Consider the following 23,252-nt stretch of genomic DNA (forward strand, 5'->3'; position numbering starts at 1 on the left):
GGGGAAGGTTTAGACGGCGTGGGCCGCCCTGAAGCAATACCTTGCGGTAGTTCCAGGGCGGTCCACAGTATGCCGGATTGTGAAAAAAAAAAAAAAAGGACTTAGGGAAGGGGGTATTTAATAAATAAAACTGTATTTATTGTTGTATAAAAATGTATTTTGGTCTGGGGAAAATAAATTTGCCTTAAGAAACTTTATTATATTTCACTTATGTTTAAATATAAGCAAAATTTTCAAACTAGACATTATTTTGAATTTAATTGTCTATTAAGTATTTTGTTTTTAATAGTTTTCATCATATTGATTACTATTTTAATTGTAAATGTAGGTTTGTACATTATCATCGAGAAACTCCAATTTGGGTTAACTGACCTTAATATTTAATGGGGCTTGTAATTATACATTATCTCTTAATAATGGTATAGTACCATAAATTGAATTGTCACTGGATACTCAAATAACTCTAAATTGTTAGTTTTTGATTGATGGAGGAGCTTGATTTATAGGTTTTTCTTGTATCCGCACATAATAGAGTCGCATAAACTAATATAGAGGGCTATACGAATCTGGGTTTTAGACTAAAAAATTTGTTATGTATTGGTATATAATGTAAATTGTATAAGTAATTATTTTTTAAATCTTTAAATTAAGAAGGATAAGAAATTAAAACGAATTTATAGGCATGATTATTGTGTTAAATTTCCTACTTTACATTTTACCCGTAGTTAAAATATATTTCAATGTTAATTCTTCATATTAAGGATTAATTTAATCTGATTATGTAATCTACTAGATATCTAATTTTTTATAAATATTTTTACGAGGTGGTCGGTTATATTTAGAAAACTGAATTATAAACATTTTCATTAAAATCTATAGATATAGTGGACAACTTGCCAAAATTGTTAATGCTTCAACTGACAGCTTGTTTGGAATTCAGCCTAAAAATAGTACCTGTATTATATATATTTAAATATGTATAGGTAACATAAAATATTATACATATATATTCTAATATTTTTAAGCCGACACACAAAAAAGATTATCCATGTGGAACTTATTGCCAAAATTAAAACACATTTTTTGAACTGCGAATAACCGGGACAATTAATTTTTTGATTCGTCAACACTGTTGTTACCTTCTTTCATTTTACGGATTTCGTGTTTTTACTGATAATATCGGTCGTTTAGCAGTAGCAACAGTAAGTAGCTGCTGCTGCAGTTTTTGGCTGACGGGATTTTCGTAATTATGTTAAATTTTTACTTAATGGAATTTAATATGAGCTAGTAGATAATAATTAACTATGAAATAAAATTAAACAAAATTTCACTGTTCAAATTTTTATTGGATAAGATTTGTACGCGTGAAATGTATAGAGTATTCATATGGAGTCGCTCAGTGTATCATTTAATTATATTTTAAATCTTATTTCTTAAAAGACTTAATAATTTATTTTTCAAAATCTTCAAAGAATATTGAAGTACCTACTAATTAAAAAATGTCAGCATTATTTAAACGAGCTGAACAACTCAAACGCTGGGAAGAGTCGGATACAAATCGGGAATCACCTGTTCGAAAGAATATAAAAGCTGTGTCATTTCCAATAGATTGTGCTTTTTTAGCATCTGTAGCATCTGGAGACAAGAATGAAGTAAACAGTTTATTATATTTGACTGCAGATATTAATGCAGCTAATGCTGATGGCCTCACTGCTTTGCATCAAGTAAGATGAATTTTTATTAAATTTTTTTACTTTTCATTAAGTTTTAAATAAAAAAATAGGGTTTAAATTTAAGATGGCTTGTTAGCTATTATAAAGTTGTCTAATCATTTTTAAACATTTTAATTAAGAGATTTTAAACAAATATCAATTTTAATTTTAATTGATAAGATATTTGAGTCAAACAAATATATATATATATATATATTGTAATGATTTGTTAATAATGTTCGTAGCTTGATTATAAAGGTTTGATAAATTAAAGCTTACTATAATTCTTATTCAGGTTATTGGTTCCTTTCCCGTAAGGAAAAAATTATGTAAAACATAGTCTCCATACTATATTCACTTAGTAAAATAAAATCTGGATTATGATTTGTTTTTAATAACTTTCAATGATGTTATTTTACAACATTTTAATGTATTTTTTTTTTAGTAAGTATTAATCATTTTATGTTTGCTCATTTTGTTATTCAATTAATGGATCAATTAAATTTTAATCATTTTTTAATTGAATAATTTTTGGACTTTAATAATAATATATTATTATCTGTAAGAAAACTATCATAACTTCCAATGCTACATGCATTATGTGTAAATTGTTAATTTTAATTATGTAACTGGTATTTTATTATTGGTTAAAATTGTCATTCATTTAAAAACTAATTTTTTAAATAAAAATTTTTTCAAATAATATGAATACTTTTAGTAAATAAGAACTATTAATTTATTTTTGTTTGCTGTTTATATTTAAATGATTCTTAATTAGGCAATAGTTAAAATTAAACATATGAATGATAACTGTAACTCTATAATTATTAATTTAATAAGTATTTATTCACTTTCATTATAACTTTTAAATAATTATCATATTTTAGATACTTATGAATAAATTTTCATCATTTATTTATTTTGCTTACATTTTAAATACATAATATTTAAAAAAAATTCCATGTTTTGATTTATATCAAATAATGTTGATTGTTTTTAACAAGAGGTTTGTTAAGGATTATCCATTTAAACTTAGTGTTAAAAAACAATAATATAGAACTGTCATGACTTGCAATATACCTCAAGACATTTCTAAATACTAATAAATCATAGTATATTAGTTGTAAATTTTAAAAAGTGTATGTTATTTGGAGCATAAGTATCCATAAAACCAATTATGGAAATAATTTTCACTATAAATGGTTATGACTCTTCTTTTGACTTCTGATTTCTAAGTATGGGTTTGTTATTTTTTAATAATAAAATAATTGATATGTTAATTTAACAATCTGGATAAACAATGTCTTAGATTTTATATATCTTCATATTTTAATTTATCACACTAGTTTTAGTGATTTATAATAGTTTAATTAACTATTTATTCATTTTTTACAGTCACAATTAAAATTTAACTAAAGTAAAAGTATATAATAAGAATTGAGAAATATGTAATAATTAATTGTGTGTGCATTGAATTGTAAACTTTTTAAAGTTGCAAAGTAATATTTTCAACCCTTACAATTAATTAAATACATATCATACATGTGTATTATCAAAACTTTTTTATTATTATTATAGTATTAAAGGTAGAATATAATTTGTTATTAACTATTATCTCAAGTTACTTTCTCCATTTATGGCTACAACATGACCTACACCTACTTAATTAGATTTTTAGTTCTGCTCTATTTGGTGATGTCAACTGACTTTAGAAGCCATTAAATATTGAATATATTTTAATCATATAGGTTATTTTTATTTAATTAATTTACACATATATACATACATACATGTACAAGATAGTCCACGATTTTTTGACAAATCTAGTAACTTGATCTACTAAATTTTTTGAGTTAATTAAAAAAAAAATTATTTATGCATTGATAGAATACATTAAGATCATATTTTTTATTATTTGTTTTTTAAAGTAAAAAAAATGTATTTTTATTTACATTTTTTTAAATTTTCAAAATAGCTGTCTTTAGAACTTTTTTTTACAAAAATTTTAATAGTTTAATAACATATTGACTTATAGTGGGGTATGTTTATAATACATACTCCACCCTCATCACATATCCATTCTATGTATTAAAATGCTCATAACTAATTAAGTACTAGTTCTAAAATAGTTATTGACCCATTAAATTTTTTTTGTAAAAAGAGTTATAAAAATTGTTTTTTTTTTTTAATTTTAAACATAATAAAAATGATTAATTTTGTTATTTAAAACAAATAATAGAAAATATATTTTTAACACAATATAAGAATGCATAAATTATTTTTTAAAAAGTAACACAAAATATTTAGTAGAATCAAGACTAGATTTATGAAGAGTTCCATGATTAGAGTATATACAAAAATAAAGTTCATACATATTTTAATAATTTTTTTTTTAAAGTTTATTTACATAAAAGAGCAAAGGAAGAATAACAATTTTTGAAGCTTATTTTGTTTGCTATGAGAAGAGAAATTTATGAATGTAGAGGGTTATTATGGAATTGCAGTTTTTACTTATGTAACCATAAAATTTTATTAGTAATTGATCTCTGATTTAATAATAATTAAACAATTATTCTTAAATTTCTATCTAATAATTGATAAAAGAATAAGATAATATATTATTTTTTTCTATATAGTAAAACTAGAAGGTATTATTTGTAATATATAGTGGTTGAAGTGGTTTAAATAAGTGGAGGGCACACTGTCCATTTTTGTTGTTTCCTATAATACTTCAATACTCTGAAATAATACCAATATAAATTAATATTTTGAATGCATATTGTATAATATTAAGACTGTTAATTTTTTAATACAACTCATTAAATACTAATAACAAGAAAACTTTGACTTTCAGGACTTTTTAGAGTAGCTTTTAAATACTGTATTTAAATTAATTATTTCAATATTATTTTTAGGCTTGTATTGATGATAATTTAGATATGGTTGAGTTTTTGGTTGAACATGGTGCTGATGTTAATAGAGGTGATAAAGAAGGCTGGACACCATTACATGCAACAGCATCTTGTGGATTTTTAAGTATAGCTAAGTCAGTATAATATTTATATTATTATTTTTGTATGGGCTATATATGTTAAAAAAAATATGTGCTTTGATAAACTTATTTATATATTTTCAGTACTTATTAGGATTTAGTCAGTTCTTATATTAATTACTGGTATTTTTTATTTTTGTTAAATTATTTAAAAAATGTAGTATTGTAGTTTTTCAATACTCGAATTGTAATTTTACTACTTGTGGACCATAAGTCATTGCTATTTTTAGATATTTCTTTATAATCTGTTTTAAAAATGGGTTTGATGCTATTGCTATTGCTCTCTGTGCTTTTTGTAGACCTTGCCAGTTGGCTCAGACATAATTTGACTGGACTTTTTAGTATACTTGAGCAAATAGTATTAATTATGTCTATTCATGGTTTATATTAACATTCAGATTATGCTATTTTATTTATTTTTGTTTATGAATACAAAAACGTTTTTTGTTTAGTTTAAATTGAATTAGCCTTATATTTAATGGCTATAGGTTGTATTATAATATATTTTATATTATCTAGTTGAATATATATATATATATATATATATATATATTTTACAAATTAGTGGTGTAGTCAAGAGAAGGTATATTATATTTTTAAAGAACCTACACCGTAAAAATTATCAAACCATGATTATATTTTGAGCACATCGCAAAAAATGTTTTCTCAACTCAATCAAAACTATCAATTTAAATTCAATATCTATAATATATGAATAGATTAATTCATTATGTCCAAAAGTAATAATGTATTTTTAGGGAAAATTTTTTTTTTAAAAAGTGGTTAGAAGGGGTTTATTAGAATACATATATTGATTATTGATATGATATGATTGATATGATGAAGATTCCGTGATTTTGGTAACCCAACCCTTTAGTTTTGGTAGTGATTATTTGTAGTAGTGTTTAGTCGTCTCCTCCAGCCAATCCTGATTATTCCACTATTACAAATTATGGAGGAGCGTTAAATCTCTAGTTAACTATTTTCAGAAAACTAATTCCTCAAATAAAACAATCATTCCAAATTTCATTTTATTCCAAATTTTCATGTTATAATTTAGGCATTGAATGTTTTATAAATAATATATAAATTTATTTTTTCTTAACTAAATATGAGTTACTTTTCTGGTAATATTAAAAAAATGATGTTGAGTAGTATTTGTTAATTACACATTGTCTGTTAATGTAACATAAATTTTATTCTACACAGAGTTTCTTCTTATCAGTTACATGTAAAGATCATTTTCTGACAATGTTGGGGGAGAGATTTAATATAATAATAATTTTTGAAATTCTATAAAATTGACTAAAATATTGTCATTTATAAAGATTATTTTCTATATATTTAAAACAATTAAAAATAACAATTTTTTCTTTAAAATATTTCAATAATAGTACTCATGTTTAATAGTGTATTGTTTTATTTTAAGTAATAATTAGTTATTTCAATGGATTTTAAATTATTTTATCTTATCCCAAAAATATTTCAAAGTTAAGTCCAGTATTATTTTGTATTTATATTAATAAATCTTATATTATTTAAAGTCTTATATTTATTTAAATTTAAAATAATTTAATGATATAAAATGTTAAGTATATAATTAATTTAAAAAGGATACAATTATAACATCATAAATTATAATTTAATTAATTAGGTATTTGTTAGAACATGGTGCAGATGTATCTGCAATTAATTGTGATCAAGAACTTGCTATTGACATAGCAGAATCTGATGAAATGAGACAACTTTTGCAACAATATTTAAAAGAAGCAGGTAAATAATGTTATATATTTTTTAACAAAATGTTATTATTATTATAATATATGTTAATGATAAAATATGTTTATGTACTGTTAACTTTCTTTTAGGTATTGACTGTGACGATGCTAGAAATAAAGAAGAAAGACTGATGCTAAGAGATGCTCGTGAATGGATTAACACAAAAAAATTTAAAGATTCTCCTCATCCTACTACTGGTGCAATGGCCATACATGTTGCTGCAGCTAAAGGATACATTAAAGTTATAGAGTAAATACAAAATAGTTAAATTTTGTAGAAATTATTAATAGTCCAGCTGTGTAATCCACCAAATATTCTATAAGTCATTTTAATAAATAACGACTCCAATAAAATTAGCTAACTAATTGATCAATTAGTTAATTATTGATTTTATTTATAGAAAATAATAATTTTTTAGAAATAATATAATTATATTCAAAAAAATCATGTTCTGTCATAAATATCTTTTAAACAAATTAATTAATACCTAAGATATTTAATTAGTTGGTATAAATTAATATATATATTTTTTAATTTAATGGTTTTAATATGAACATCCACTAATATCTGCAAATATATTTAAATCCCTGATTTATTATTTGCCAAATTTCTGTACAATAAGGTTATTATTATTGTTATTTATCTACTGAAATTGTTTAAGAATTTTTATTGATAATTACTGTAGATATTTCATCATTCCAACTACTTAATTTTATTATGAACTGGGTTTCAGGCTTTTGATTCAAGCTGGAGCTGACATAAACTGTCAAGACTATGATGGTTGGACACCATTACATGCTGCGGCATATTGGGGTCAGAAAGAAGCTTGTGAAATATTAGTTGAACACTTCTGTGATATGAAAAAGAAAAACTTTGTGGTAAAATAAATTAATTAATGTATACCTACTAATGACGCATATAAACCATCTAACTTTCCAAGTTTTCTTCTCTCAAACTCAATCAACAAACCTCTTTTATTTAAAGTCTCAAAATTCATATTATGCTACTAATACATGACTATTAAGGATAATGAAAATTATAATTATGTATAATATTGATCCGTTTTATTCAATATCTTTTCAGTCATTCAAAAGCTACGTTTCAAATAATCTAGTTCAGACATAAATTATAATTAATATTATTCCTAACATTCTAATATTTGTATTTAATTATATTACCTAGTATTAGTTATTATATTTGATGACAGTTGTTTATTTATCATGGCCTGTATATGAATGCTTATTGTGTGAAATACTATAATAATGTAATTGAGTCAAACCTGCATAAAATTTAATAATTTAATATAGGGATTTTTAAATAATTATTTTTTTTAATCAATAATGTTATGTATTTTTTTCAGGGCCAAACTGCTTTTGATGTGTGTGATGAAGATATTAAAGATTTATTAGATGAATTAAAAAAGAAGCAAGCTTCTCAAAATAGTGATGTATCAGATAAAAATTATCTAATCAATAATAAATTGTCAAATACTCAAAAAAGGAGGTTAGTTAAAATTTTTGGCTGGACATTTTGCTTTTGTGTTATGTATATGTTTTCATTTCTTGTTGAACTGCTTAAATTTTATTTAAATATATTTTTCATTTTAATCTATTTTTAAATAAATAAATTATGCTATTTTGTCATTAGTGTTCAATTTATTGTAATGGATAATAATTTAATATTAAGTAAAATTAAAACTATATTAAAAATATTATTAATTTAAAAAACTAAAAAATATTAAAAATATTAAACTCAAAGTCACAAAAAATTAATGAAAAGTCGCAGATACGTATTTCGGAAACAATGTTACCATTATCAACGCTAAACACATTAAATTGATCAATTTTCAGAATAATCATATTGTATTAAGTTTATTGAGAAATCTTAAATTTTATACTTATAAATAAAATTTATTAAATTCTTGAAAATAAAATTATTGAAGAAATTCTTTTAGTGAAATCATCATTACAAAACTCAATCATTTTTTTAAAAAGATATTATAATAATTATAATATATAAAAAGTTATCCTCTTTATTTTTTTAATATTAGTTATTCTGAGGTTTATTATATTCTATGCTATAATATTAATTTAATAGATTCAAATAAAGTCTTTTTTTCCATTCATAAATTTTCCTGAAAATTATATATAATTAATACACATGTCATGTGTGTCAGTATGTTTAACAAAAAAACAATATGTAATTCAATAAATTTTGTTTCAAATGGTTGTTATGAATTGGTATTACAGATTTTTTTATTTATTTTTTTTAGCTTTTATAAAAATAATAATCAGCTCAACAAATATAAACAAATAAATAAATAATAAATATAAAGTATAACAGATGTACAGTTTTAAATCCACTAAAATTTTATTTGACTGATTTCATTGATTAGATTATAATAGATTAATCTTCAAAGTTTTATTTTATTGCTTGTTGTTCTTTGCTTGTTTGTATGTTTTGATGTGTTCTGCTTCTATTTTGGAAATATCACAAAATCAATATAGATCTTCAATCAGCAGGCTTTCAGGAAATGATAAACAAACATTGAAAAAAGATAAAGAAATTGTATTAGTTCAAAATCGAATCATCCAAGAAGAAGAAGATGAAACCAAATTACAAGATAACTTACCTAAAAGCAATAAAGTTGAAATTGAACTAACTCCACTTGAACAATGTAAACCTGAAATAAATAATGGTATGTCAAGTTCAAATAATAATAATGTTGCATAATTATTGATATTTGTGTATACTTTTTTTTAGCTAACTCTACAAAAGATAATAAATATTCTACTTTATTGGAAAATAATGAACTGAAACCCCCAGAAATTGTCTTACGTCGAACACAAAGCTTTGAATCTGATGAAAAGTTAGTATTTTATCTACTATTTTGTAACTCGTAGTGCAGAAACTTTTTTCTCAATGTTTCTTTAAATTATTTAATATTTATGTATTGATTAATTAAGATTAATGTAAATGTTCATAATTTTGTGTTTGTGCATGCTTAATTTTTTTCATGATAAGAATTAGTTTATAAATAATTATAGTAATGAAATATAATGTTTTTACATTAAGGATATTAATTTCAGTTTATTATTATAAATTGATAAATTAAAAAAAAAAAAGTGATGAATCTTTTATAATAATGAATAAATTCAATCCATTGCTTTTTGTTAAGTTAATAGAAAAATATTTTTTTTTAATTTTGAAAGAAAAGTAAAATAACATTATTGTTTGTTTGCACGCTTCATGTTTTGTGTTTATAATTAGATTCTATCGTCGTTATTGTGAGCTACGTGCTAAAATTAAAGGTAATTTATGGGGAGTTATACATTCTTCTCCTACAACAAGTACATCACCACCAATGAGAACAGCCTCATTGAAAGAAAAGCCTCAATCAAGGTAGGATTAATTAACACACCAATCATTTAATTAAAAACTTGATCATTTATACATATTAGATTTGAATTAAATTAATAATTTACTTTTTACCAACTGATAGCTAGTTTATGAAAATTATTTATTGTATTCCTCATTTTCCTAAAAAAAATCAGTGATTTTTGTTTCTAAACTATAAAAATGGTTTGCTATTTTTAATTAATTTTTTTTTTTTAATTTTTAACATCAGAATTGGTTTTTATTTATTTAATATTAAAGTATAAGTAATTTTAAACTATTATTCAGAGCATTATATTCTATTTACTTCTAAATTAATTATTAATACCTAGCATTTTAAAACAATTAAAAACTAATATTTTTTTTACTCTTATCTTTAAATATATTTATAAATATATGGTGAGTATAATAAAATGAAAGTAATTGACTATTTTCTCTTTTATAGACGCAATAAAAGTAATTTCAGAGACGAACAAACCAATTTATCACCTGTTCCAAATATATCAAGTGATTCTTCTCAACCTGCATGTTCCCAACAAAATATTCGCAGGTATTCTATTGTTTAGCATTTGGTTAATTTAAAAATTTTATGGTTAATTTAAGAATAATTTTTTGTTTTAAGAATGACTATACAAAAACAACCCAATATTTTTAAAATTAGTTCTCAACTACATTCCTTAATTAGTTAAAAGACTAATATTCATTAATTTATGATATGATTATATTTTTCAGCTGTTTATTTTTTAAAATAATTTTTTGAAGAAAAATATAAATTTTTTTTCATAATAATAGTTCAAAAATTATCATTTACTAATTTCTTAATAAGAAAATATTTTTATGATTTCAAGTTATATGACATAATTTGAAGTCATAAATGATAGTATACCTAGTATACTGCTATTTATAGAATATTGTTAAGTTATAGGAACATATATGATATTTAGACTAAGTAATGGATAAGTTAGATGCAAATTCCTCTATGGCATATTTTTTTTACATTTAATTAAATTAAATCAGAAATAATTGAGTGGGCGTTAATTTGTATACAAATTACTTTATAAATCTATACTTAAGCCTCTGGACTAGTATGAGGGAAGATAAAAAGGTTTTTTTGGTGCTCAACCCACTTGTTTTCAAAATTCCAATTAGTAAACAAACAATAATACAAACAATAAAGAGGTATGATGAAACCACACACCACTGCTTAAATAATTTATACTTATGTCCCTTAAGCCAAGTATGGAGTTATGTTAAAAAGTGGTTTATAAAATATTTTGGGATATTTAAATGTAGTTAATATAATTATAATATTGTATATTTCTCCTCTAGAATTAATCCCTTGTAACTAAAAGCAACAGAATTAATCAATTTAATGTTATTTAATTAATTAATTTTTTATTTCAATAATAAATTATGTAGTATGAAAGCATTGCTCAACTATGTGAAGCTATTTATTACTAGTTTTTTTCAATATGGTTGAATGATATTTTTAATATTATTAGTGGTGTCAAAGCTTTTATCAGTGGGCTACAAATGCAACAGAAACAAGCAGAAACAACTCATAAAATAGTTCCTGGAAACATCTTTAAAAATTTTTTCAAGTTTGTTCTTGAAACAATATAAGTGTTTGTTTGTTTAACTTTATAATAATAACATTTAATTTTTGAAATAATTTGGAATTTTGCATTAAATATTTAAATATTTTTTAAATAAATTTGGGAGGTTTTTACTAAGTGTTTACAAACTTTTAAAAATATATTATTTTTGTTGGTTTTTTTGCTAATGATATAATAAAAAATGACTTGATTTTTTTATATAAAAAAATTAAATTAACAATTTGTATTAAAATTTAACTTATTTATTAAATAAAAATATTTATAATTTATTGATGTATTTAAATATTCTATGTGGATTTGAATATAAATAACATATGAATATGTTACAGCTTTCATGAACTGTTGTATTATTTACTGATGTTTCGAACTATGCAACAAGTTTGAAACGTCAGCACAAAACTGTAGACATGAATTTCTAAATATAAATGACATGTTTTATTTTTTCTTAAAATTCACATCGAGTTGCTTGTACCACACTTTTTTTTCCAGTACACTTTAGTGATAAATCCACATCTCTTAAGAGAACATATCACAAATATTAAAATATTTGTGGACATCCTATAATGTATTATTTACATATTAAAATAATATAATTGTAAAATAAAGTATAAATTTAGTTTAATTTAGAAATTTGAAAACTAAATTTCAGAAATTTTTATTGGAGATATAATATTATAATGTTAGAATATTATAATGTTTTTTTATAAAGTACCTTTTGTAACTAAAAGCGCTATACAGAGATGAGGTACTTAACACCCACGCTTTATTTTCACAATCTCTTATTTTTTTAAGGTTGTAAACTTAAAAAAGAAAATGGTCAATTTTTTTAACTTTATAGTTAGAAATTATAATAATACTAGTATCTCCAATATTATGTTTGAATGTCCGTCTATGGACCTAATTTAGTTAAAATAAAATATATCTAATGTAGATCTGTTAAAAGTTTATAAAGAGTTTCTATTTGGATTAGATTTTTATATTAGAAATATAATAGAAATATTAATTTTAATAAATATTAATTTTATAATAGAAATATTTAAACTCACAAAAGCTATGTCTTATACAAGTTTAAAATAAATGTATTTTTTGGAAAATATAACTACTAATTTGCTTAACTTTGTTAGTCTAACATCATGTGAAGTAATTTATGTTTTGTGAATAATGTTCATTTTTTTTTTTTTTATATGCTTTAGAATTGTTGTATTAAATAATTTAGTTAAAGTATTTAACAGTTTGTACATTAATTTTTAGTGATAAAATAGTATTTATTATAAATATAAGTTTTAAAACTGTTTTAGGTCTTTTGTTCCTCCAGTTAGAGATGATGAATCAGAAACACAACGTAAAGCACATGCCAAACGAGTTAGAGAAACTAGAAGATCCACCCAAGGTGTTACTCTAGAGGAGTTAAAAACTGCCGAACAAATAGTTAAGCAAAAAAATCAGGATATTGGAAAGAGCAAATTAATAAATTCAACTCATATAGAAACTAATAATAATTCTACCAACAAAGTTGTTCAACCACAGGTTAGTTGATATAATAAATTTAATATATAGATATAAATGTGTTTATTTTAAATGTATTATACAACAGTGCTTTTAACTTAGTGCGAGACTAATAATTTAATTTTTGAGTTAATAATAATTGTTTAGCTTGTTAATTAATTTATTTGCTTAAAATATATATATATATATATAAATGTTAAATGTGGCAAATCTGAAGATAGTAGTAATTGATTTTTAATTTATTATTTATATTTTTCATAACTTTAGGGTAATATTAAATTTTTAAGTATTACTAAAATGAATTCAGTAGTGTACTTAATTTGGAAATTTTATCTAATTAATTGTCATAAATATGTTCTATTTATATTTCTAAAATATTTTTTACAAGTGTTTTTAAAAACATTTTTTTTTTTTTTTTTTATTAATATGAGGTTTTTTCTATTGTATCATTATAAATTACAGTAGAAATACGATTAGGTGAAATAAATTTTATTCTCTTGATAATACCAAGATTACTTTAAAGAAAAACTGTACAGGTGATTCTTTTAATGCTCATTACTCAATTTAATCTGATTTTTTTAATGATTTTTGTTAGTTACATATGCATCTCCATTTATCTATCATAAAATAGTTTTTATGTTTTTCCCTTTATCTTAAAAGGGTGATCACTTTATTTTTTTAAATGGTAACATGCATAGCTAATAAAATGTAAAATTTTGTAATTAAATTAATGACCTTAGAATCACCAACAAGGTTCAATAAAATTAAACATGCATGGACATCAGCACACAGCGGAATGACTAGTAATGAAAAAACAGACTTTATAAAAAAGAAAACGTCTATATTGGAGCAGAACTAACTGTAGAACTCAAAATGTAATCCCTAAATGTATTACCTAAAAACTGGTTGTAGAGAACAACACAGGAAAATTTGGAGTTGCCTTGAGGTACTCATGCAATTAAAAATGTTTATCAAGACTCTCAGTTTAATACTGAAAGGTCTTAACAACATAACTAGTCATCAAATAACCACTCTGATTGAACTATTGACAGAACACGGTTATCTGCTTTACACAATGGGGTGACAGAATCACTATTGTGCAGGAAGTATGAAACAGAAGAGGAAGATTCATATCATAATATGTGTGAATGTGACACCCTAGCCATATTGAGGTATAGACACCTGGGAAAATCTTCTCATGAAAAAGAAGATGCAAAAAAACCTAAAATCCAAAGAGATAATTAATTTTGCCAGACAGACAGGACTCTTTGAATATTTATAAAAAAGGCAGATCTGGTAAGACATCTTATGTATACAGAGGTTCAGTAAGTAAGGAAACAGATCAATTTTTATAAACAATGAGAACAATAGAAAACCGTTTTCATACTTATTAAACACTATTTAGGTGGCCCTCAAAAATCGAATGTCATTTTTTATGCTACTCCTTATTTTTTTTTAATGCTCAAAATAATGAGCTGTGCAAAATTTGGGACTGATCTGTTAAGATACTGGATCTATTAAGTTGAATTGAAGAGACAAATTTAATAGAAATAACTGATCTATGTCTTATAACTTTCTTTTTGCTTAACTTAGAATTATGAAAGTAAAACTCAAGTAAGGGAAATTTTATAAGAAATTCAAAAATAATAACTTCAATGTTGTTTTCTTAATAAATAGCTCACAAAAACACTACATACAGTAAAAAAACATAAAAGTCTTAAAAATGCATCATAACTGATTTTGTTTATTTTTACTTATTTATCTTCATTAATTCAAATAATTTCATTATTCTTACAAAAAAAAAAAAAATTAAAAGTTAAATTTTTTGCCAAGTACGATAATTGTACTTGATTTATTATTTTATGGCCAGTTAATAAATTATTAATTACAAACCTAACTAAATTTATTGTATTATTACATTTTTAGATTAGGAAATATAATATATTTTTTGTTAAAAGTTATGCTTTTTGATTAATACTTTTATAATTACTAAATTATATCTATTTGAGATCTCTCTGCTGTTCATTTGTAGTTAATATATTGTTGTAGTCTTCTTAAAAAAAAAAAGACATTCGGTTTTTGAGTTCCGCCTTTATATATATATAGTTTTAGGTGTTCAAAGAATGGCAAAAAAACTTCAGTGGAAACACTTATTTAAGAAATTGACTTAATATAATTCAGTAGGAGATGCACAGAATAGATCTACAAGTCTTAGTGCTTGGGCAATTCTGGCCTACTTTAACAATTGAAACTAAAATTAAGACAATGAACTTCTGAATCAATATTTCAGAAGTTATTAACAATTTAAAGTATTGACTAAAGGTAAGGTGCAGGTGCTGCTATTTCTATTACTAGACATTTATCGGTTGCACTCTTCCTCCAATCTAGGTATAAAAATATAAAAAAATACTGAAATGCTGGTCCAAATATTGTTATCGATCAGTAATTTTCTTAATCGCATAATTTTATATTTTATAAGTTAGTTAAATATGTATGTTACCATTTAAAAAAATAAAGTGATCTTCCTATAGAATATAATGCATGAACATAAAAAAATATTTTATGAAAGATAAACGGAAACAAATATGTAACTAACAAAACCAAAAATTATTATTTGAGGAAAAATTGAGTAGCTAGTGTTAAAAGAATCACCATGTTGATAACTCAAAGATATTGTTTATAGTTAATTATACATTTTGTGGTTTTATTGACTGATTTGTTTACACAATTAATTTTAGACAAATTAATTATGATTTGATTTGATTTAAAATTTTTAAAAATTATTTTCTTTATCAACCTCAAAAATATAAATTGCCATGTTTTGATTTGAGACTTTTAATTTGTTAGGTTGTAATCCATCACTTAAACATCTATCATTAGGTTTAATATTTTAGAATTATTTATAAATATACTTTATATTTTTTTTATGTAAAATACAAATGTTTTAATGATTTAAAAAGAAATAATTAAGATTGTGTATTTTTATATGGGTTAATGCTTATATACTTCTGATAACTAGTAATAAGTTATTTTTCAACCCTTTTTGTGTGAGTTCTAAATAGAACCTTTTCTGAAACGTTATTTTAGATCAAGATTCTAAGTATTGTATGATTTGTGGAGTGTGCAAAATAATTGTTTTTGAATATGAATTATTAGTTTAATATTTATTAGGCTAAAACAGAAGAGCATATAACAGTAACAGCTACAATTACCCCATTGGCCAGAAATATTTCATCTAATATATCAGATAACAGTGTGGAAAGAAGGCCTTCTTGGAGACTAAGGGTCGAAAATGGCAGTAAGGTTTGTGGTTGATGAATGTGTTGACAACACTAAAATATTTTTTGAGTGATTTGTATTTAATCCATTGTGTAGTTTAATTTAGTTTGTTTTTATCTCATATTAATTAATGTTATTTTAACCTTTACAATATAGTATTACAAGTTTTTATTTTATAGTTTTTACTTGAAGATGTTAGATCTAATGAACCAACTTCAAAAATGTCAAACCAGTCAGCTCACATTCCCTCAACAGTTGAAGCAAGTACAGATACAACAGTAACACTGCCATTAAGGAGTTCATCATTTAAATCAGAAGAAGATAATGGTAAATATAATGAAAACAAAATATTTTTATTTTTTGATATCTTATCTTCTCCCTAAGAAATAATTTACAATAATAGTGTGAAGTTACTGAATATTATTTAAAAATTTGCATTAGTAAAACTTTTAGCTCTATTATGTTTCAAAATGTAAATATTTAAATAATGAAATCTAATTTAGAACAAGATAAAGAAAATGACTGTAGAAATCATCAAACTACACAAGCAGTTATTCAAAGAAGAAAAAGACCAAAAAGAAGATCTACTGGAGTAGTTCATGTTGATTTAGATGAAATTGACCCTGATAGACAAGATACTTCATCATGTGGTGGAACTGATGAAAGTATTGGTGAAGTAGTAAGTCGTAACATTTTTAGTTTATAAATGTTATATATATTTTTATATACATTTTTATCTTAGAAGTAGTAGTCTACATTTCTTGAAACTGTGTAATTTTAAGTTGTTCTACACAAAAATACAATTTTTATTAAGTGAAAACAAAGTTGGCAAAATTCCCATTATTGTTTTGATTTTATGAAGAAAAGCTTGATCGTTGTTTGATATTTTTGGCAAACTTTTTAGTTTTCTTCCAATAATTTATTTAAAATAGCTATCATAAGTCTTATGTCAAATAACACCATTTTTATTGCATATATGCAGTTATATTTTTGGCATTAGTTTTTCTTTGTAAAAATGTATTTATAGCTGGAAGTTGGCATCTTTAATTTTAAATAGTGTTCAATATGTTTAAAACAATATAGCTTTTACTAAATTTTTTAAGATAAATTGTTTTTAATAACTTGATGGTAAATCTGAAATTCATATTTGTTTTTATAAATTTATAAAACAGTATGAAAGGCACATTTTCTAATTGGAACAATCTAATGTACCAAAAATAGATCAGGGCCATCTTCTGTCCATGCAACAAGTCACTGTTCTTTCCAAGTTTTAAACAGTTGTTTATGTACTGCTAGTGTGTTCAATAGTGTGTATTATGAGTTCTTATAGTTCTAATATTCGAAAATCTCGCCCATCGTCATCATATGCAAGACCTAGAAGTCTTTATAGTTCTCCTTCACGAGCAGGGCCAATGTACTCATCCTTAGGTCTTTCAGCACCTTATTTAAATTCATCATCATACAATTCAAGTATTCCTTCATATTCACCATCTTCTTATGGAGGAACAGCTTCTGGTTATGGCAGTTTAACTATAACTCCATCTTCTAGCTATTCTGGAGGATATTCTGGTCGTGCTATTTCTTCTTCTCCATCTAGACAACCTCATAGTTTAGCCAATTCGTTAAAAAGAAATTACCAAAAACCCCTTTCTAGGTTTGATTCTTCAACCTCATTAGCTTCTAATAAAAGTTATGGTTCTGAAGGATATGTGGTAAGGTGTAATGTACAATTAATATATTGAGAATTATTATCTTATTATTATTGTTAAGTTATTATTAGATTTCATAAATTTTTATAAAAAATATATTTATAGAGTGGTGGTGATAATAAGATAAGTCATACATCAAGACTTGGATCAGTATCATCTCAAGATAATAAATTAGGTAGTTCTGCAACATCTCCTGTTTCTTGTATTGAAAATGGAGAAATAGATTACAAAGCTGTGAGATATTAAATATAGTAATATTATTTATTTGTATTTTAATTTCATAAAATGTGTTTAAAGCTATATGAAGAAGTAGTAGTAGACAATGAAAGGTTACGTAGACAGTTACAAAAGACTGAAGAAGATCTATTAGAAGCCAAAATAACTATAGAAAAACAATCAACCAATGTTAGTAGTTTTATATTAAGATTATTGTGATAAATTTATATGTATAAATATTAAATTACACTTATAGACAAGTAAAAATACTTTATCTGAGATTGAAAAACGAGAAAGGCGGGCTATGGAAAGAAAACTATCTGAAATGGAAGAAGAACTTAAGGTAATTATGCTATGTTTTAATTTTGTTTGTGATAAAAATTTTGATTATAGACATTTTCAACTATTATTTTTATACTTAAGTCTAATAAGAATTTGTAGTGCTTAAATATAAGTTTATTTTCTTTAGCAATTACAAAAATTGAAAGCAGAAAATGAAAGACTTCGAACTGAAAACAGAGCTCTTACAAGAGTAGTTTCTAAACTTACTCATACATGATTATGTGAATTCTTCATTTTATATGTATGTAGTGTTAAAAGTGTAATGTTTGTTTCATTTCTGTTGTGTTTCTTAATTTTGCCATAGTTTAGTTTTATTCATTCAACTAATTTTTAATTAATTAATATGTAAAAGTAAAATAACTAAATATTTATAAGCTTTCAGTCAAAAGGTTGAGTCAGAATTTTGATATTATAGTTTTTATTAAATCATAATATATTCTATTCCTGAAGATTTATTTTCGAAAAAAAATTTCTTTATTTTTTATAATCTATTGAATATAATTTTTCTATTTTTTCATCATCATTTAATTAAATATGTCAATAGTATAAAATTATAGAAATATGTGTTGTATCTAACAAAATTAAAAATGTAGTATAATATCTAAATTGAATATATTAAGATTAAGATAACACTAATATTTCCACGTTTTTAAATTACAGTAGTTGTTAACTAGTATTATTGGATGCAATATTTAATATCAAATGAATATTTAATTTCATATTATTTATTTAAAAAAAGATTTTTTAATTCATGTAATGGAACATTTCGAAAAAATCATTTGTTTCTGTAGAATTTATGGATAGAATTAAGAAAAAAATTGATTTTAATAGGTTATTAGAAGCCAAGATAATAATACAATTTTAAATATTATTTTGTTTTCCAATATTATTGGTAATATTAATGGTATTTATAGATTTAGAGAAAGCGTATGATAGAGTACCGAGAGAGGTTTTTAAGTGGGCATTAATGAGAAAAATAGTTCCGAAAAAGTACATTAATATAATAGTGGATATGTATGATGGCACTTGTACCAGGGTAAAAAGTGTGGGAAGAGTAACATAAGGTTTTCGGGTAAGATTAGGAATGCATCAAGGTTCTGCTTTAAGCCCTTATTTATTTTCTTTAGTGATGGATGAAATTACTAGAGAAATACAAAGAGAGGTGCCGTGGTGCATATTGTTTGCTGACGATATAGTGTTAATAGGAGAAAATTATTCAAAGGCTAGAGGTGTAGAGATCAGCTCTTAGAGAAAAAGGTTTAAGAATAAGTAGAAGTAAGACAGAGTATATAGAGTACGAGTTCGACATAGGAGAACACGAGATAGGTGAAATGAGGAGATCAGTACCAATAAGCAAAGACGTGATTGGAGAGGTGGAAAGTTTAAATTATTTAGGGTCAGTTGTACATCCTCAGTAGTATAGTGGTAAGTATCCCCGCCTGTCATGCGGGAGACCGAGGTTCGATTCTGTACTTGCTTCGGCAGTACATATACTAAAATTGGAATGATACAGAGAAGATTAGCATGGCCCCTGCGTATCTCCCTGAAGTAATATCTAACAGTAATTCCAGGGCGGTCCACATTAATGCCGGGTGTGAAAAAAAAAAAGGTTCAGTTGTACAAAAGAGCGGTGGTATTGATGGGGATGTAAGACACAGAATTAAGTGCAGGTGGTTGAAGTGGAGAGAAGCGTCTGGTATCTTATACGATAAAAGAATTCCAATGAGGTTGAAAGGTAAATTCTACAAGACTGTAGTGAGGCCAGCTATGATGTATGGTTCAGAGTGTTGGGCGGTTTATAAGAAAGTAGAGCAGAGAATGAGTGTAGCAGAGATGAGAATGCTTAGATGGATGAGTGGAGTGACTAGAGAAGATAAGATAAGGAATGAGCATATAAGAGGGAATATAGGTGTAGCGTCAATCGTGGATAAGATGAGAGAAAATAGACTTTGGTGGTTTGGTCATGTTATGAGGAGAGAAGAATCGGAAGCTGTAAGATCAGTTATAGAAATGAATGTTGAAGGAAGAAGAGGTAGAGGAAGATCAAAAAATGGAGAGATGCTATTGAATACAATATGAGGATAGCTGATGTGAGTGTAGATGATATGGGAGATTGTGTCAAGTGGAAGTTTAGGATAAGGGTGGCCAATCTTAAGTAGTTGGGATTAAGGCGAGGAAGAAGAAGAAGAAGATTTTATTTTTCAATATTAGTTTATGAAAATAGGGTTTCAGTAAGGATTGTGGTAAATTACCTTTAATGAAAAACATATTTTCATTTACTCAATTAAGATAGTATGATCACAATACTATATGAAGAAAGATTTTACATGACACTAATTCAGATTATTATTATTATGTATTACAATTATGGTTTACGTTACAGTTATAAAATATTAGTTTAATATTATTCTAACTGAATGCAAAATTAATCATTATTTTAATATTGTTTAATAATTTGTGTAGACTTAACATTTTTTATAGTATTAATATACATTTTTTTAATTGTGTTTTATTAATTATTATTGTACAATTTTTTTTTTTAGCAAATAGAACAATTACGACAAGAAAATCAAAGGTTAAAAGATGAGAATGGTGCTCTGATTCGAGTAATAAGTAAACTCTCTAAATAGTGATAACTTTAGGTTATATTTTAATTAAATACTATAAATAACTGTTTTTTTCATATAGTACTCAGTATTAATTAATTTTGACGAGAAATAATTTTTTGTATCATAAATATATGTATGTAAAATTTAATTTTTTATTTATTGTACAACAGATGCATCATATTTTCTATTTGACCATTATTTAAATAAACCATTAAATAGTGATTTTTAACTATTAAACCAAATTTATATTATACTAGATTATTTTTAAATTAAATTATATATAAAACAAATTTTAATAATATTTTTGTATGTCTGTATAATATTGTCTAGTGTATGTTATTTTATAGTTTTTAATTAATTCATTTTGTTGTCCTGTTTTAATGTGGATATCTATTTGGTAAACTATAAAAAAAAAATGACTATTAAAAAGAAAAACTTGAGTTCTGTATCATTTGTTTAGTTATGTTAAAACGTTCTGTATTAACATTATATCTAGTTAAATTAATATTTCTGTTAAAATATTAAATGATGAATTTGTATAAACCCTTTTAAATCAGAATTTTATTGAAATGAGATAGAACATAATTTATATCCCTTTATGAGTTTGTATTAAAATATTGAACAGTTCAAAGAATTAGAATTAAACATAGGCATGTCTAATTTTATTTCTTATATTTTTATTTTTATTCTATTTTATTTCAGTTACTATTTATACTCAATAGAGAAATAGCAATTGACTTTGTACATGAGGGAAACCATACTTTATTTTTATGAACAATGATTTTGATTAATAACAGTCAATATATTACTAGGACAATCTTACACATATAGCCAGAAAATTTTTATTAGAGGGATCAATAATTTTAATTAAAATGATTTTACATTAATTAAACTAATGAAAGACTTGATGGATTCTTCATCACACTAATCTTGGATTGTGGTATTCCATATTTAAAATTTTTTTTAATATTTAATGTATTCTGTTTAATTTTACTGAATACTATTCATTGTGAATAATACCTATAAGCTTTATGATATTAAAAAAAAAACTATTATTTGTATTAGAATGGACTGGACCTGGGCCAGGATAAATTTGAGGAGAACCCAATTCGCCATGGTCCTCGTGTAGCCATGGGATTGAACAACTTTTATAGTTTTTTTTAAATAGTAATTAAAAATAGGACTGCCTAACAACATGTTCTCTATTAGAATAAGCTGAGGGTTGTTACATGAAACTACAGATTTTTTCTAAGTATGTACAAAATATAAACAATAAATCTAGTGCAATGAAAAGACCTCCTCATTGATATTATTAAATTAAATGGTTTCAATAGTTATTAACATAGCTAATAATCTCAACTAATAGGCATGTGCTGTCAATGCGTGAGGATGCTACTAGACATTTTTATGAAGCACACTAAAATTTATGTATACATATTATAATCTATGGTCAATTACAAAGTTGGAATTTAAAGATTTATTTTTAACTTCAAAAATGTGTTGTTAATTTTAAAATATAAAATGTATGTAAATTACAATTCAATGAGCTCATTGCAACTTTAAAGTAAATTTTTCTATTTTTGCAAAAATGTAGACAATTTTTCTCATTGAGATATAAAAATGGGAGAGTTGTTTTGGTGGAGCGAATCTAATCCAATTCTGAAGTCGGATTGGATTCGTTGGGTTTAATTATAATTAATTTCAGATTTTTGTATTGGGCTAAATTGAATTGTTATTTTTTGTTCATGCTGAGATTTAATAAGAACATATATTGAGCGGGAAATTATATTATAACTCAATACTAAATTATATTCAATACTCTCCGTAACTTTTTTCTTCTTTAAATGTTGAGTTGTGTACCTTTCTTCTAGTCTTCTAATGTTACACTCAAATAGGGGTAATTTTTAAGTATTAGGCCCTACATTTTCTCCAATAATTATCAGAAATTAGTCTGAACATCAGTTAGTTTGCACAAACATGTCTCAATAAAATAATTTTATATAGTATAACATGAATATATTAAATAAAATAATAAT

At 24.1% G+C, this 23,252-nt stretch overlaps 1 protein-coding gene and 1 non-coding gene across 10 annotated transcripts; both read left to right on the top strand.

The window, feature by feature from the left end:
• Window positions 1–1,169: 1,169 nt before the first annotated feature.
• On the top strand, window positions 1,170–21,486 carry LOC126896915 (protein phosphatase 1 regulatory subunit 12A). 9 transcript variants are annotated; one of them, XM_050670097.1, is made up of 20 exons: window positions 1,170–1,724; window positions 4,628–4,758; window positions 6,419–6,537; window positions 6,633–6,792; window positions 7,277–7,421; window positions 7,904–8,046; window positions 9,051–9,241; window positions 9,307–9,412; window positions 9,814–9,945; window positions 10,385–10,489; window positions 11,442–11,540; window positions 12,854–13,082; window positions 16,233–16,364; window positions 16,520–16,667; window positions 16,844–17,019; window positions 18,155–18,283; window positions 18,347–18,454; window positions 18,522–18,608; window positions 18,735–18,848; window positions 21,151–21,486. In XM_050670097.1, exons 1-19 carry the CDS (start codon window positions 1,500–1,502, stop codon window positions 18,822–18,824), a joined length of 2,655 nt encoding a protein of 884 aa, XP_050526054.1. In that variant the 5' UTR covers window positions 1,170–1,499; the 3' UTR covers window positions 18,825–18,848; window positions 21,151–21,486. The 9 variants fall into 9 exon arrangements, with proteins under 9 accessions (XP_050526054.1, XP_050526057.1, XP_050526055.1 ...); XM_050670100.1 differs by having other exon boundaries at window positions 9,066–9,241; XM_050670099.1 differs by having other exon boundaries at window positions 1,171–1,724; window positions 9,063–9,241.
• LOC126897104 (U6 spliceosomal RNA) lies at window positions 20,077–20,175 on the top strand. Its single transcript, XR_007702030.1, has one exon. It is a non-coding gene; the product is annotated as a U6 spliceosomal RNA (small nuclear RNA).
• Window positions 21,487–23,252: the final 1,766 nt, after the last annotated feature.

This window comes from Daktulosphaira vitifoliae, unplaced genomic scaffold (assembly GCF_025091365.1).
Source record: "Daktulosphaira vitifoliae isolate Bord-2020 unplaced genomic scaffold, ASM2509136v1 Scaffold_1, whole genome shotgun sequence".
Classification (NCBI taxonomy): Eukaryota; Metazoa; Arthropoda; class Insecta; order Hemiptera; family Phylloxeridae; genus Daktulosphaira; species Daktulosphaira vitifoliae.

Excerpts from the sequence above, each read along its gene's own strand:
- LOC126896915 (XM_050670097.1), top strand. The coding sequence starts at position 1,500 with ATGTCAGCATTATTTAAACGAGCTGAACAACTCAAACGCTGGGAAGAG. Across the intron at positions 1,725-4,627 it reads GCCTCACTGCTTTGCATCAA|GCTTGTATTGATGATAATTT; the intron begins GTAAGATGAATT and ends TATTATTTTTAG. Across the intron at positions 16,365-16,519 it reads GGGTCGAAAATGGCAGTAAG|TTTTTACTTGAAGATGTTAG; the intron begins GTTTGTGGTTGA and ends TTTATTTTATAG.